The following is a 17,941-nucleotide window of genomic DNA, read 5'->3' as shown; positions in this document are numbered from 1 at the left end:
CCAGACAATTTAAGTTTACTGTGGGTTACAGTGTTGCAACAGCCAAGACGGGGAACTGCCTTAACTCATCAACAGATATTACTTTGGCTGGATGATGTCACACAGAGTTGACATCTGCACATAGCACACCCCCTATTCGATGTCAGGACAGCTCAAGGTCACTATTACACTGAACAAAAATATAAACGCAACAATGCAACAATTTCAAAGATTTTACTGAGTTACAGTTCATCTCAGGAAATCAGTCAATTGAAATAAATTCATTAGGCCCTGATCTATGGATTTCACGACTGGAAATTAAAAGCAACTGGCCTCAGGATCTCATCACGATATTTCTGTGCATTAAAATTGCCATTGATAAAATGCAATTGTGTTTGTTGTCTGTAGCTTATGCCTGCCCATACCATAACCCCACCACCACCATGGGGCACTCTGTTCACAACGTTGACATTAGCGAACCACTCGCCCATATGACGCCATACACGTGGTCTGTGGTTGTAAGGCCATGGTAGACAGCGGTTCTGGTTGACATTCCTGCAATCAGCATGACAATTGCACACTCCTTCAAAACTTGAGACATCTGTGGCATTGTGTTGTGTGACAAAACTGCACATTTTAGAGTGGCCTTTTATTGTCCCCAGCACAAGGTGCACCTGTGTAATAATCATGCTGTTTAATCAGATTTTTGATATGCCACACCTGTCAGGTGGATGGATTATCTTGGCAAAGGAGACGTGCTCACTAACCGGGATTTAAACAAATTTTTGCACAAAATTTGAGAGAAATAAGCTTTTTGTGCATACGAAACATGTCTGGGATCTTTTATTTCAGCCCATGAAACATGTGACCAACACTTTACATGTTGGGTTTTATATTTTTTGTTCAGCCTATATCGTCTTACATTATCATAGGCTATAAGTCATCCTGCTACGTCAAAACAACATAGATGAGTAAAAGTAACTTATCTTTGGCGTTCCCCTTTAAGGCAAACAAGTCATGTCCAGTAAATTGACAGACAAGGCTATTGTAAACAAGTCAGAGTAAACAAAGGTAGTCATTTCCCAAAACCCATCCAATGAGTAATGATTGAATAACAATTTTCATTTATGGAGTGTTTTTTTTCTTCTCAGACGCAGCGTAAAACCCCAATCCCCACCAATAGGCCTACCAGTACGTGACTATCGGATCAATAATCCCACTGTTCCACAGTAAACGGCAGTTACATTCATACAGATAGCCTACAGATACAGTATGCACTTTAACCTCATAGTCATTGTACCACTTCAAATCCAAAGTGCTGGAGTACAACCCCAAATAACAAAACATGTGTCACTGTCTCAATACTTTCGGAGCCCACTGTATATCAGATGTTTCTTTGTTTTGGAACATGGTCATTGCATTACTTTAAGTGTTTTTGTCACAGGCCAGTTCACTCTGTGAACCATCTCCATCTTGATTAATTGGTATCAACATATACAGTACCTACCAGTAAGAAGCCAGTAAATATGGAGAGTTTGCTAGCTAGAAAATTACATTTTCAATAATGCAGAATAAGCCAAAATAATGTATCTTTCATGGGAAATGACATGCTATAAATACACACAGATTCTTGGGACTTTCTCTTGAAAACTGTAGCCTATCTGCCATGTAGTGAGATGTGTCATGTTATTTACTGCTTTACCTGGAACACCACACGTCAGCCCCCACTGGAAAAAATAAAGCTATGCTATACTATTTTATTCTATTCTATCACAACATTACGAGCAGAGGTGGAAAAAGTGTTCAATTGTCATACTTGAGTAAAGGTAAAGACACCTTAATATGAAATGACTCAAGTAAAAGTGAAAGTAACCCAGTAAAATACTACTTGAGGAAAAGTCTAAAAGTATCAGATTTTAAATGTACTTAAGTACAGTGGTGGAAAAAGTACTCAATTGCCATACTTGAGTAAAAGTAAATGCTATACATCAAATTCCTTATATTTAGCAAACCAGAAGGCACAATTTACTTTTTTATTACTTTTTTCGACAGCCAGGGGCACACTCCATCACTCAGACATCATCCAACTGTAACGGCTGTCCTCCTCCTCTTCGGAAGAAGAGGAGGAGTAGGGATTGGACCAAAGTGCAGCGTGATGATTTGACATAACGAAGTTTATTAAAGTAAAGACGAAAACACTTCAACAAACTACAAAATAACAAAACGACGTAGACAGACCTGAACATGGAACTTACATAAATACACGAAGAACTCACGAACAGGAACAGACTACAAACAAACGATCGAACAAACCGAAACAGTCCCGTGTGGTGCAACATACACAGACACAGAAGACAATCACCCACAAACAAACAGTGTGAACAGCCTACCTTTATATGGTTCTCAATCAGAGGAAACGTCAAACACCTGTCCCTGATTGAGAACCATATAAGGCTAATTACACCTGACCTAAACATAGAAACACAAAACATAGAATGCCCACCCCAACTCACGCCCTGACCAACTAAACACATACAAAATTAACAGAAAACAGGTCAGGAACGTGACACCAACAGATCAGAGGCAGTAAGGATGACCAGGGACGTTCTCTTGATAAGTGTGCCAATTTGACCTTTTTCCTTTACTTTTAAGTATTCAAATTGCAACAAGTACTTTTGGTTGTCAGGGAAAACGTATGGAGTAAAAAGTACCGAGTTTTCTTTAGGAATGTAGTGAAGTAAAAGTAAAAGTTGTCAAGAATATAAATAGTAAAGTATAGATACTCCCAGAAATTACTTAAGTAGTACTTTAAAGTATTTTTACTTGAGTACTTTACACCACTGATTATGAGAGCTTGGGATTATAAGGTTCTATCAAAATGTTGTTATTGACATAGTTCTGTTTAATGCTCTCTACCTGTATAGTACTCTGAATACCCCAATTCATGTTGATAAGTTCAACAGAATCAGTAGATAGGCCTCTTTAGTGTCCTAGGTTTTCATAACTGTGAACTTAATTGCCTACCGTCTATAAGCTGTTAGTGTCTTAACGACCGTTCCACAGGTGCATGTTCATTAATTGTTTATGATTCACTGAACAAGCATGGGAAACAGTGTTTAAACCCTTTACCATGAGGATCTGTGAAGTTATTTGGATTTTTACGAATTATCTTTGAAAGACAGGGTCCTGAAAAAGGGACGTTTCTTTTTCTTATTATTCCCATACCATTATTACAGAGAATCAGACAAATTATGCTACCCTCTGCCTATTGGCTACTTATTCAAGCCTGTCTCAAAATACAACACTGCCCCTTTAAGACAAAAAAAAGCTCTTTACCAGACTTGCTTTACAAAGATGTCTAGAAATGTACACGTTTTGTGATTTTGCAGGAAACAATCACTCACCTATTGCTGACTACAAATGATCTATAACTGGGCTAATAACTCCCTAACTAGAAAAGGATATGAACAAAATGTGTGTACCGGTGGCTACATGCAGCTCTCCCTTTGATCTCAAAACAAGGGCACATCTACTCAGAACCGCTCATGCTGTAAACACAGTCCAGTTAAAAGTAAATGGCACAGATCCATATATGGCTGTATGGATCGGTCTGTGTAGAGTACGGGCTGAGTAGTGTGTGTCAATGCAATAGAATCCTACTCCGATGCGTCCTGCCTACAACAAAATCTCTTGCATAGTTTAATTTGTTTTGGTTTGTTGCATTGAAAGTGGCTAATAGTGCGTTGATTCGATCACAATTGCCACAGTAAAGGGAAACGTTGATAGTGTTAACAGGGAAAACTCTAGGAACAGTGGTCACCAACCTTTTCTAAGTCAAGATCACTTTCTGAGTCAAAACGCACGCCGAGATCTACCGCTCATATTTTTTTGAAACATGACTTAAAAAACGTAAGCCTGTGCAACATTAACCAATTAAAAACAGTACTGTAGCAATGAGGTTTGTGCAGTAAGTTATAGGCCCAATACATTATCACCACATATTGGCTTTGCTTGAATTGCCTTGCCAAATGCATTGTTGTTCAGGACATTTAAAAATATATATTTCAACATTTGAGGTAGGCTATATGATCACACCGGTAATAGATCATTTGTTGTATTACTTGTGAGGCACAGCTGAGTGAGCATACATTTAAATAATTCGCTTTTTATTTTACTGGGCTGATGGTGCCTGCATCTGATGGTCAGTCTCAGCGGAGGGAGAGAGCAGCCTCTCAACAGCCCTCCGCTCTCACTTTCCTCCACTGACACTGACCAAAAAGGGACATTGACCAAAAAGTGACATAGTCTTCCAGCTGATGGCATCGCATTATTTCTGCCTCATGCTCAAATTCATGTTGTTACTCCAATGAACAGAGAAAGTTAAATATTCCTCTATATTAAAAAAGACCCAAGCCGCTAATAATAACAAGGCAAGCCTATAGATACACTTTCCTACTCATTCATTACTGCTGCAGTGCTTGTTGTAGCGCTGAGTGGAAATAGGAAGAACGCATTTTATGGCTTATAAAAGTGTTGAATACAAAGTGTTGACAATGCTGAGTTAAACATGAACTCACTCATAAAAACAGCAGCTCTTTGCTGTATTCGTTGACAGTCTCCCTCTAGTCGGGGTTTTAAACGTTTCTTAAACCTGCTACGTTACAGCAGACACGGTAATCTGAGCCATCCGATTGGCCAGTGGTAGGCCTATAGTGCACTTGATTTCCTCTCTGGGCCTGCCGGGAAGGCAGAGTTTGTACCTTTAGACACATGAAATGGTTCAAAATGGTAACAGTTCGCCTACCCGGCGCACAGGGCAGTTGAATCGGGTGCACCTACCGCCAACAGCCCAGACAAAAAAAAAATAGAACACAAGGCTTTATTGTTGGGTTTTTTACTTAAGTGTTTGGCGATCGACTAGGAATGCCTTGGAGATCGACCAGTCGATCACGATACACCGGTCGGTGACCACTGCTCTAGAAAGTTGAGTGAAGTTCAATCTTGTTGCTTCTCTCTGTGGGCTGATATTTGGAACTGGGATGACATGTACTATCTTAGCTCTTCATCTGTAGCTGATGCGTCCTCCACTTTCCTTATGGTCATTGCATTTGGAGTTGCATTCACAGCCACAAATCTCACATACTCCTCGGCTCCATGTGTGCGTGTCTTTCACAGCAGTCCCTCCCATTAGATGAGACAGAGGGTCAGTGATGTTGTTTTTCCCTGGTATGTGGACAACTCGAAAGTCACAGGGTTGGAGCCTCAGCATCCACCGTTCAATGCGAGCGCATGGCTTTGAGCGAGGACTGTAAATAGCATCTAACGCCTTATGATCAGTAACAAGATCAAATTCCCTGACGTGTACATATGGGTGAAGACTTTCACAAACCCAAAGCAACGCAAGGGCCTCACGCTCAGTTTGTGAATATCTGCATTCACACTCTGACAGACTCCTGCTCACATAACAGACTGGAACCATTTCTCTGTGTTGTTCTTGCACGAGCACAGCTCCTAGGACCACTGGTCCTGCGTCTGCTATTGCTTTTGTGGGCATGTCTTTGTCAAAGTACGCGAGTGTCGCGGCTTCAGCCAGTTTCTCTTTTAATGTCTGAAATACCTTCTGTTCCGGTCCGAAGTGGAATGTTGTGTTCTTCTTGGTCAAATTCCGCAGAGGCTCTGAGAGTGTAGAGAACTGGGGAATGAACCTACTGCTATAGCCCGCTGAACCTAGAAAGCTAAAACCTCTGATGCAGTCTCTGGCTCGCTGGCCTCGACCACTGCGCTCCCTCTTTCAGCCGTGGGCACAATGCCCTTCTGTGAGAGTAGCATGCCCATAAACACCAATTTGTCCATGTTGAACTGACATTTCTCTGAGTTGAGAGTCAGCCCACAGTTCTCCAGCTTGTTGAGGACAGCATGCTGGTCATGGGTCTCCTTGTCCGGGGCGTGGACGATGATGTCATCCGATATGTTCTCCACCCCCTTGATGCCTGTCAGGGATGTTTCGATTTCATTTGGATACTGCTCGCTCACCGATGAAACTGCAAATATGAGTCTTTTATATCTGTACATCCCATTATGCTCTGCAAACATCAATACGTCTCTTGACTCTGGTGTTAGCTCCAATTGATGATAGCTCCATTTAAGATCCAGTTTACTGAATATGAGAGACCCATTAATTCCTTGCAAAAGTTAATCTACTGTGGGGATTGGGTACCCGACACGTATGATTGCTGTGTTCGCTTGTCTCATGTCCAGACACGTCCGGTTTTGGCACCACCACTACCGGATTCACCCATGGTGTGGCACCATCCACTCTCTCCATTAGGTCCATGTTTAGTAGTTCCTCTATCTTTTCTCCACAGCTTCTCTCAGGCGGAATGATTTCTTGCAGGTCTGCCTGCGTGCTGGACAAGCAGGGCCCCTTGCAAAATTATCTGCACATCCAGTGGCGACTTTAGCACGTAAATATTGGTGGGGCAAAAAAATATATATGTGGGATGCATGCCAGCAAAGCCACTACACAACACAACACTAAACAATACATTAATTGCACTAAAACGGTGACAAACAGTGCCCACAAATTGTTAGGGCCTACATAAAGCTATCCCAACAGCAGTCCCAACAGCAGTCCAAACACCTTACCACTGCAACACCTGGCTATCAGCAGAGCCTTGTCTGGCAGCAAAACAGTTAATTCAGCCTCATTTACTGCCTTTAAAAAACATAGCTGATTTGGCTGACTTGCTTAAACAAATGTGGTTTCTAATGACAATTGAGATGTACAAACTATGGCATAAGGGGTGACGACAAGCAGATAAGAGGCAATATGTAATTTCGATTAAGACATTAATGAGCGAGCTAGGACGGACGTAGTCAATATAATAATTTTTTCAGCACGTTTGAAATGTACAGCGACAGAATTCAGAACATGGGCTGTTCTTACAGTACACCAAGTCAGAACCGTAGGATAAATAAAGGGGGCATATACGCAGACAATGAAAGCTCTTACAATATTTGATGTGCTTTCAAGACAACTGGGAACTTGAAGGAAAAAAAAGGTCAAATTATGATGACGTCAGTGATCTTCAGGTCGTAGCTCTAGAAAGAGGCCCGAGTTCCGAATGTACAATTCCGAGTTGGATGAAAGTTCAAAAGGTATTTTCCCAGTACCTAATTTTTCCCGAGTTCCCAGTTGTCTTGAACTCACTAAAGTCAGATTTTGCAGTTCCGAGTTAACAGTTGTTTTGAGCACGGCACAAATCATGCTTCATTGACAGAATGGCCAATGTTGAATGTTTATAATTTTAAACTAGTAAAAGAGACCCTTAAACGATTGCTTTGCAATGCTTGCAGTTAGCCACTGATTCCTTCCAAACCACTCATTGTTGAATTAGTGATTTACAACTTGTTGTGTAATGTTTATGTCCAATGGCCGATGAGCACCGATACGTTTTATCTATAATTTCTCTTCATTATTTCTCTTCATATGACAAGGATTAAAAATGATTTGCCAGGAGATTGTTGACTGCTAGTTAAGATTTTGAAAGTATAATGTTGACATGATCAGTCCAATCAAAGCTACTGCAGATATAATGTGATTTTAAGTCATTTTATCTGTGGCCAATGACCTTGAGCCTTCTTGGATGAGCACTTCTAATGTAACTCTATGGCAGCACCCAAGGGGCTGGAATTTTCTAACTCTACCCTTAGACTTGGCGGTGAAGTAGTGTCCCCATGAGTGACAGAACACTGAGCCAATCACGGCTCTGCTGGCTTGCCCCACCACCACAGAAAGAACTGAGCTAGGCTGAAACACCTGCCTTACAAAAGAAAACAAAAGACCATGTTTGTATGCGACTTTATTAACTCAACTATATTGTAGCGATCCGCACAGACAGCTGTGTGTTATGTGTTAGGCTATTAGTTGGTTGTGTTGTACTTACCAGTACCCAGTGTTCAAGGGGTCGGACATGCCAATCAACCTGCTATCTGCCAATCACAGGAATGCCTGGAATGTTCTGAAGCAGGGCATCCTGGTGGTTGGCGGAGTGGCATGGAGGGGGGTTGGGCAGGGGGATGGAGCATTGGAAGTTAAGACCAGGTTTAGCCATGGTTCTCTCTCTTACGTCTGGCCTTCACAAGAGAAGGTCACAGTTGGTTAATAGGGTATCCTTCATTTATTTGGCGTGAGCTACGGCCAAACAGTAACCTGTGTGAAGTTGGGTTAATAAACCGTAAATTCGTAAACTCAATCCTGTCTGGACAATTGTTCCTTTATGATCTAGTCAGGTCATTACAATATATATATTTTACATTGTTTGCCAACTGATATGTGACACATACTAATGCCCAAAAAACATGCAAAACAGGAAAGCCCACCCCCCCACTGTTCTATATTCTCTTTGATTTAGTTGTTACTGCAACTCAGACAAATGACTGAATGAATGACATACTGACTGACTGAAGGATGAATTAAATGATCAAATATGTTGTAATGATGAGTTGCGTGCATCACACATGCACTGCACTTTATTTGGCTAGTAGGCAAATAGGCCTACATTAGAGTATAATGACTCTATGACTGCATTTCTCCAGAAGGGAATCTTCTGAAGCTGAGCGGTGCTTTTCCGAAGGTGCATGGTGCTGCATGGAGATCACCAGCTCTTCCACTGGGCAGCAGTGTCGTGATGGAGGGAATAGCCTATATGGATATTACCTAAGAACACTGCAACAGAGTTATTGTAAAGTGTGGGAATAAGCTTATGCCAGACGTAGCCTCTGTTTAACCTCTCCCTTGTTCATTTCAAAGTCCATATGTTCATGACCCGATTCATATGAATCATGTAAAAAAAAAATCTATTCATATTAAGCCCTGCTATATATCTTACCAATATGCTTTGGTAAGATTTTGAGTGAGGAAATAAATCAATCAATATTTTTAGTGGCAAAGATTCCCGTGGTCATACATAATTCATAGATTCACCAGACATCTATTATTAGTCTATGTTTCATTATTCCTGGTATATACTACTGGTTCTGATTCATTATTCCTGGTATATACTTCTGGTTATGATTCATTATTCCTGGTATATACTTCTGGTTATGATTCATTATTCCTGGTATATACTACTGGTTATGAAAAGCCAACTGACATTTACTCCTGAGGTGCTGACCTGTTGCACCCTCGACAACTACTGTGATTGTTATTATTTGACCATGCTGGTCATTTATGAACATTTGAACATCTTGGCCATGTTCTGTTATAATCTCCACCCGGCACAGCCAGAAGAGGACTGGCCACCCCTGATAGCCTGGTTCCTCTCTAGGTGCTTCTACACCTGCATTGCTTGCTGTTTTGGGTTTTAGGCTGGGTTTCTGTACAGCACTTTGAGATATCAGCTGATGTAAGAAGGGCTATATAAATACATTTGATTTGGTAATGATTCATTATTCCTGGCATATATTACTGGTTATGATTCATTATTCCTCGTATATACTACTGGTTATGTTTAATTATTCCTGGTATATACTACTGGTTACGATTCATTATTCCTGGTATATACTACTGGTTATGTTTAATTATTCCTGGTATATACTACTGGTTACGATTAATTATTCCTGGTATATACTACTGGTTACAATGAATTATTCTTGGTATATACTACTGGTTATGATTAATTATTCTTGGTATATACTACTGGTTACGTTTCATTATTCCTGGTATATACTTCTGGTTATGATTCATTATTCCTGGTATATATTACTGGTTGTGATTCATTATTCCTGGTATATACTACTGGTTATGTTTCATTACTCCTAGTATATATTACTGGTTGTGATTCATTATTCCTGGTATATACTACTGGTTATGTTTCATTACTCCTGGTATATATTACTGGTTGTGATTCATTATTCCTGGTATATACTACTGGTTATGATTGCAGACAGAGCCCAGATAATGGGATGGTGCAATATTGAATTTGTCGTATTTTGATAAGGTGCATGCATGGGGATGTCCATGTCACCCAGAGATGCTGTAGATACATCTAGCGGACTGAAACTTCACTGTTGTAGGCATAATACAGCTAGTGCTATCTAGACTTGCACTGAAAAACAAATCCATTACATTAGCTACCTAAATATGATGCCAACTCAACTGAGTAATAGAGAATGGAGACTTTTAACTTGAAAACGTGCAGGATACCTCTTTCCAGTTTTACTGACTTCCGGTTTTTGTACTGTGTTGTGCTTGTTCTCGTAATGCTCCTCACAGGCCGTTTGGTGTACGTTTTCTTTGTTGGTGAGATGAAACTGCCAAAACTCTGAAAGGTATTATTGTATGTCAGAAATGCAACACAAGATTTGTTCAAGCCTGAAATGTTGGTCAGTAATCGTAACATGTTTGTATGTTCACAGTTTAAATTTCATACTTACGTTTCATGTTTCACGCATGGCTTTTCTTATGATCCTAACATTTTACGTATGGATTTTCTTACAATCCTAACGACATGTACGTTCAACCTTTTTGCAGATATCTGGCTCCATAGCCCCTGGCTATCAATACAGTCGTGGCCAAAAGTTTTGAGAATGACACAAATATACATTTTCACAAAGTCTGCTGCCTCAGGTTGTATGATTGCAATTTGCATATACTCCAGAATGTTATGAAGAGTGATCAGATGAATTGCAATTAATTACAAAGTCCCTCTTTGCCATGCAAATGAACTGAATCCCAAAAAACATTTCCACTGCATTTTAGCCCTGCCACAAAAGGACCAGCTGACATCATGTCAGTGATTCTCTCGTTAACACAGGTGTGAGTGTTGACGAGGACAAGGCTGGAGATCACTCTGTCATGCTGATTGAGATCGAATAACAGACCGGAAGCTTCAAAAGGAGTGTGGTGCTTGGAATCATTGTTCTTCCTCTGTCAGTCATGGTTACCTGCAAGGAAACATGTGCCGTCATCATTGCTTTGCACAAAAAGGGCTTCACAGGCAAGGATATTGCTGCCAGTAAGATTGCACCTAAATCAACCATTTATCGGATCATCAAGAACTTCAAGAAGAGTGATTCAATTGTTGTGAAAAAGGCTTCAGGGCGCCCAAGAAAGTCCAGCAAGCGCCAGGACCGTCTCCTAAAGTTGATTCAGCTGCGGGATCGGGGCACCACCAGTACAGAGCTTGCTCAGGAATGGCAGCAGGCAGGTGTGAGTGCATCTGCACGCACAGTGAGGTGAAGACTTTTGGAGGATGGCCTGGTGTCAAGAAGGGCAGCAAAGAAGCCACTTCTCTGCAGGTAAAACATTAGGGGCAGACTGATATTCTGCAAAAGGTACAGGGATTGGACTGCTGAGGACTGGGGTAAAGTAATTTTCTCTGATGAATCCCCTTTCCGATTGTTTGGGGCATCTGGAAAAAGCTTGTCCAGAGAAGACAAGGTGAGCGCTACCATCAGTCCTGTGTCATGCCAACAGTAAAGCATCCTGAGACCATTCATGTGTGGGGTTGCTTCTCAGCCAAGGGAGTGAGCTCACTCACAATATTAAGATCACAGCCATGAATAAAGAATGGTACCAACACGTCCTCCGAGAGCAACTTCTCCCAACCATCCAAGAACAGTTTGGTGACAAACAATGCCTTTCCAGCATGATGGAACACTTTGCCATAAGGCAAAAGTGATAACTAAGTGGCTCGGGGAACAAAACATCGATATTTTGGGTCCATGGCCAGGAAACTCCCCAGACCTTAATCCCATTGAGAACTTGTGGTCAATCCTCAAGAGGCGGGTGGACAAACAAAAACCCACAAATTCTGACAAACTCCAAGCATTGATTATGCAAGAATGGGCTGCCATCAGTCAGGATGTGGCCTAGAAGTTAATTGACACCATGCCAGGGCGGATTGCAGAGGTCTTGAAAAAGAAGGGTCAACACTGCAAATATTGACTCTTTGCATCAACTTCATGTAATTGTCAATAAATGCCTTTGACACTTATGAAATGCTTGTAATTATACTTCAGTATTCCATAGTAACATCTGACAAAAATATCTAAAGACACTGAGGCAGCAGACTTTGTGAAAATTAATATTTGTGTCATTCTCAAAACTTTTGGCCACGACTGTACATTTAACAAACAAGAAAATTGTGCCCTCTGGTTTGCTTAATATAAGGAATTTGAAATGAATTTGAAATTATTTATACTCTTACTTTTTCTTTTGTATATTTTAGCAATTACATTTACTTTTGATACTTAAGTATATTTGAAAACAAATAATTTTAGACTTTTACTCAAGTAGTATTTTTGCTGAGTTACTTACAATTCTACTTTAGTCATTTTCTATTAAGGTATCTTTTATTTTACTCAAGTGTGACAATTGGGTACTTTTCCACCCCTGAACAAACTTGGCTGAACAAAACATCCAATAGGCGCTCTCAAAATTGGCGATCCGTGTACAGGAAACACTTGTCTGTCAAGCAATCGCGCTAAATGTTGAAAAGCGTTCGCTTCATTGAGCGCGTTTAATCAGTTTCGCAAAGACGATACCAGCTACTAAACAATTCGACTCTAACTGGTGAGTTTAATGTTTATCATACGTTGCTTTTATTATTTTGTCGGCATTTCTTTTCATTTGGCTGTGTTTTTTTAATTATTTTGTTGGCATTTCTTTTCATTTGGCTGTGTTTTTTTGCATGGTGATATAACCTATGTACCGTGAAGAACAGCTCAAATAGCCTCGAGGCGCTCAACTATAGGCTACTTTTTTATTCGCTGAGAATTTTTTTGTGATCCAGAAATTAAGAAGAATTGTGCTTTATTTGTCCAATTTTAATAGTGCCTGCTTCGGGGCACTTCTTCTCTCAGCGTCTAGTTTATGTCTTCACTCAGCAACTACTGCTCTGTTGCTTGAGTTTTGAATAAGATGCTGTATTGTTGAATGTGTTACATGTTTTAACTGTTAGAATAAATCAAATGAATAGCCCGCAAAAACAATACAGACAAGCAAAACATCCTTTCAATTGGTCTGTACATAAAAGAGCGACATGCGCAGCGTACTAGCCTGTGCGTATAGCTACTGTTGTTACTTTGTTGTACGTGTATGAGTCATATCCTCAACGTGGTGTTCCACAAGGAGCCACCGGTGGTCCCGACACCAAGGATTTAATTCAATATAATTCGATGTATCAACTACATTTTCTATTTGAAGCATAAGGCAGGTAGGTGGTGAGTGTGTGTCGGCAGGTGTGGGCTACCCCAAGATGTTATAGTCCATCGGGAAGGATTTCATTTCTGATTAGATAGATCTAGAGCGTTATAATTAAGGCTGTATAGGCTATGACCTGAAGTTAATGCCAATAGTTTAATACGCCGGTATTAGCCGAAGTAATGGAACACATTTTTCTCCATGTCAGTAATAAAACCGTTCATTTTGAGATGTTGTATAGGTCTAACATCTTCTATAATAATACTAATTTCATCTCAAAGTTTGCCATTGAATACTTCGTTTCAGAAGCCATGTGGAAAGCTTTTCTTATTTACCACATGGTTCATTCAAAAAGTAGCCTTGTCTAACCTGAGATACCTACCAGCTTCTGAACATGGCAGAAGACAAGGAAATGATGTTGTAGAAATGATGGCGGGAGGGGACTGGATATGGTTAACTCCTTTGAAGTTGTCGACTTTTTAGAACATGCTGAAATCACCAAGAGCAAAAAATATGATGTTATTTCTTGTCAAAGATGACTGATTAGAATAACATCAGGGGGATTTGCTGTGGTTATTTCCAACACACCAGTATTTAAAAGAGTGACACGTTCAGAAGCTCTCCTCTGTCCCATGTTTGTGTACAGACTCAAGAGTATCAGGATGACTACCCAGAAGAATGCCCCTGTGGACCGGTGAGTTTACTCACTTTTCATTGGTTGAATCATCTGTGACAAAAAGCTTGTAGTGAGCAACTTTCACATGCTTCTTCGTTTAGTCACCATATAACGACACAGGGCGAGATCCAGATGCAGACACAGGAGGCAGATGGTTCGAGTCTCTGGTATTTATTCAAATACAAAGGGGCAGGCAATCTGCAGGTCGAGGACAGGCAGATGTTCATTAACAAGGTCAGAGTCCGAAAGGTACAGGGCGGCAGGCAGGCTCGAGGTCAGGGCAGGCTGATTGGTCAGGCAGGCGGGCTCAGTGTCAGGGCAGGCAGAAAAGGTCGGAACCGGGAGGGCTAGAAAACAGAGGCTAGGGCTGGTAGGCTTGACGAGACAAGACGAACTGGCAACAGACAAACAGAGAACACGGGTATAAATGCACTGGGGGTAATGGGGAAGATGGGCGACACCTGGAGGGGGGTGGAGACATGCACGAAGATAGGTGAAACAGATCAGGGTGTGACATACCATATCGTTCATCTGAGCACTGGTCCATGGGAATCACATAAGAAATGACATGATATATCAGTAATTACTCAGTAAAAAACTAGAAATGACTTGTTTCTTTGGGATACATTAAGCATCACTAGGCACCATTTAGTACTAGGTAATCACCGATTGTGTAAGTAAACTATAAAATACCCATTCTTACCACATACATTCCTATGAAATACAAAGTAAATACCAGTGGAAACAGTAACCTACCTTAAAACGCTGTGCTACCAGCGGATGTAGGAGTGGTTGCTATGTGAGATGTGAGTGATGTCTTCTCTCCCCTAACAGAGGCTGTGCTGTGGCCGTCATCATCTTTATCCTGGGACTGGGGACACTGCTGCCATGGAACTTCTTCATCACCACCACTGAGGTACCACACAGCTCCTCTACCTCATCACAACCAGACACACACACACTGAGGTACCGCAAACAATAAACATTTTCACTGAATATTACACTTTCAGGCAAACGTACTGTCTATTATTAGTTTGCCGTATGATAAGAGTAGGGGGCTTCAGCTAATGTCACCTCTGTTCTCCCATTGTTTTCTGCTGAAGTATTTCGACGACCGCCTCAAAGGGACCCCGTCAAGTTACGGAATGACCCCAGTTACTAATGGAACGACCCCAGTTACGAATGGAACGACCCCAGTTACTAAAGACTACAAATTTGCCAGCTTTATGACCCTTCTATCCCAGCTGCCCCTGCTCCTCTTCACCCTAGCCAACTCGTTCCTGTACCAATGGTGAGCAACATACCACATGGTTCTATGTGTCTTACTTTTGATTCCACACCTCTCTCCTTTTGAATGGAAGGTCTAGTTTAATGTAGTGGTCTAACCCAACCTTCTTTTTCCTGTGTGGCGTTAGTATCAGAGAGAAGGTCCGGATTGCTGTCAGTCTGGTCTCCATCCTCTGCCTCTTCCTCCTCACGGCCATTATGGTCAAGGTGCCCATGCAGCCCGACAGCTTCTTCTCTATTACCATGGCAACTATCTGGTTCATCAACTGTGAGTTGGTTCCCACCTGCCCTCATGTGTCTCTGGATCACGTATTATATCGTTCAGAATCAGAAGTAGTAGTGTCATTGTCTGATGAAAATGTGTTCCAATCACATTTTACGTGGAAATACTCACACATCCCCTCTTCCTCCCCTTCTCCAGCTTTTGGAGCTGTGCTCCAGGGCAGTCTGTTTGGGCTGGTAGGAATGCTCCCCCCGAAGTACAGCACATTGTATCTGAGTGGTCAGGGACTGGCAGGGATCTTCGCTGCTCTGGCCAGTCTGCTCTCTATCCTCAGTGAGTACTACACTTCCCTACGCACAACATATCACCTCACGACACACACTAACAACGAACACAATGACACACCCAGGCGCACTCAATCAACATGACCTCCTCCTTAATATAGTAACAGGCTCACTAAAACAGGTCTTTTGCTAATGGCATTTGCTCACAATGTTTGCTCACATTAGCATAACTGGAAGAGCAGGCTCAAACTGTGGTAAACGTGTGTTATGCTTCAGCTTCACTCAACTGATTAACTGGTCACCACATCCTGTTTGGTGGGAAACATCTCAGCTCCGCCTGCCAGCATAGATTTGACTCTGTTTTTACGTCAACTTGTCTTTCAATTCTATTTCGTACTGAGTTTCTCTTCTTCTCTGTGTAGGTGAAACAGACAAGGCCAGTGCTGCTCTTGGGTACTTCATAACCCCCTGTTTGGCAACTCTGCTCACTTTGCTCAGCTACTTACTACTGCCACACCTGGTGAGTGGCTACACCGGTCATGACAAGAGAGCAATAGTCAGTTCTCCTACTGTTGCTTAGGACACTACAGAGGAATGTACTCATAAGATTGTGTGTTGGGTTCTAGGAGTTTGCCCGGTTTTACTTTGAGAAAAGTAAAAGTCACCATGACCAACTGGCGACCTCAAGCGAGCCTCTCAAAAGTGCAGGTAGGTTTATGGAACATTATATTCCATCCTTAACTAATAACAAATACATTATACCATGTATAAGAGCTATTATTACTAATAGTTAATTCACTTATGTGCAGGGATTTTCCTTAATATGTTTGTTTGTTTTCAGCTATGTTTTCAAAACGATATAATGCTTGAACCATTTGTCACTGTCTTTATCACGGTCAAATCAGTGCAGTTGCCAGAGCCCTGACGATTTTTTCCCTATTCTTCTCAAAGACAAAGAAAAAGAAGCTTTGGACAATGGTGACCTGAATGGCTACAACAATAAACCCATAATAACAAATGGTGATTTTGAGGCCAGTGGGACCAAAGAAGCCCTGTCCATGACGAAACAGACTGACAGTCACACCAGGTCATCTGTCCTGGCAGTCTTCAAAAAGGTGCCTTGTTCCGTATCCCACTGTCATTCCGATCTCAATTCAAAACAACATTTTCTCAAACATTTCTCTCACACTTTGTTACTGTTGTGCAGATTTGGGTGATGGCCCTCTGTGTGACGTGTGTGCTGGCTGTCACACTGTCGGTTTTCCCCGCTGTCACAGTAAAAGTGAAGAGTGTGTATGGAAACAAGGAGTGGGGTGAGCAAACAGCTGGGAGAATAACACATAATTGCCTAGTAATATAATGTCCAGTTGTGGTTGGACATCTGCCTTACATCTGTATCTTTCAGACCGATACTTTCTCTGTGTCTGCTGCTTCGTCGTCTTTAACGCCATGGACCTGATTGGCCGCAGTGTCACCTCTATGGTTCAGTGGGTGAGTCTGACATTTCTGCCCTCTGTCTGTCTTCTTTACTACCAATAACTGCATTCAATTGCTGCTCCAATGCCTCAGAGCATGTTTCTCTGCCTAATAGTGGCTCTCTGTCTTTATCTGTCCACAGCCCTCAAAGAGAAGCCGTCTGTTGCCAGTGCTCGTGGTGTCCCGTGTGGTCTTCATCCCTCTCATTATGCTGTGTAACACTGACAACCGTCAGTACCTGCCAGTCCTGTTCTCCCATGACGTTGCCTTCGTTGCCATCATGACATTATTCGCTGTGTCCAATGGATACTTCATCTGTCTCTGCATGTCCTACGCACCTCAGTGAGTCACAGAATGTATATCTTCCCGGAATCTCTTCAACAGTTTTGTCAAATTGTTCCATTAACCGTTTTTTGTTTTGTTTAATTTAACATGTTATTACACTGTAGTAACAATCTGTGCAGTTTGCAACGTGTTCCCCAGTATCTGAGCTGTCCACCTGATCCCTGTTCGCTTTCCCAGGTTGGTGAGGTCTAAAGACTGTGAGACAACAGGGGCCTTGATGACCTTCTTCCTGGCTCTGGGTCTCTCTCTAGGGGCAGCCCTCTCCTTCCTGCTGAGGAACCTGCTTTAGAGAACACTACCTTCTACATACCGCTCTAACCAAACTAAGTCTGGTTACACTCTTATAAAAATAGACTGCTATCTTGAACCTAAAAGGGTTATCCATCTGTCCCCATAGGAGAACCCTTTGAAGAAGCCTTTTTGAATCCAGGCAGAACCCTTTTGGGTTCCATGTAGAACCCTCT

The 17,941-nt window shown here is 41.7% G+C and overlaps 1 protein-coding gene across 4 annotated transcripts in view; it reads left to right on the top strand.

Annotated features, from left to right (window-relative positions):
• Positions 1-17,941, top strand: part of LOC120057318 (equilibrative nucleoside transporter 2-like) — a 19,500-nt gene extending 1,559 nt beyond the window's left edge. Inside the window, exons 1-13 of one of the 4 annotated variants that reach the window (XM_039005892.1) lie at positions 12,476-12,556; positions 13,833-13,880; positions 14,697-14,778; positions 14,966-15,153; positions 15,278-15,417; positions 15,571-15,705; positions 16,079-16,176; positions 16,283-16,364; positions 16,608-16,771; positions 16,864-16,969; positions 17,062-17,147; positions 17,275-17,474; positions 17,655-17,941. In XM_039005892.1, the coding sequence (XP_038861820.1) occupies positions 13,849-13,880; positions 14,697-14,778; positions 14,966-15,153; positions 15,278-15,417; positions 15,571-15,705; positions 16,079-16,176; positions 16,283-16,364; positions 16,608-16,771; positions 16,864-16,969; positions 17,062-17,147; positions 17,275-17,474; positions 17,655-17,766 (1,425 nt within the window). In that variant the 5' untranslated portion in view covers positions 12,476-12,556; positions 13,833-13,848 and the 3' untranslated portion in view covers positions 17,767-17,941. Of the gene's footprint in view, positions 1-12,475; positions 12,557-13,105; positions 13,200-13,832; positions 13,881-14,696; positions 14,829-14,965; positions 15,154-15,277; positions 15,418-15,570; positions 15,706-16,078; positions 16,177-16,282; positions 16,365-16,607; positions 16,772-16,863; positions 16,970-17,061; positions 17,148-17,274; positions 17,475-17,654 lie in introns of those variants that run through there. The other 3 variants (XM_039005893.1, XM_039005891.1, XM_039005894.1) reach the window with 3 other exon arrangements.

This window comes from Salvelinus namaycush, chromosome 12 (genome assembly GCF_016432855.1).
Source record: "Salvelinus namaycush isolate Seneca chromosome 12, SaNama_1.0, whole genome shotgun sequence".
NCBI lineage: Eukaryota > Metazoa > Chordata > Actinopteri > Salmoniformes > Salmonidae > Salvelinus > Salvelinus namaycush.
The sequence above is the reverse complement of the archived record's forward strand: the minus strand, read 5'-3'. Positions and strand labels throughout refer to the sequence as shown.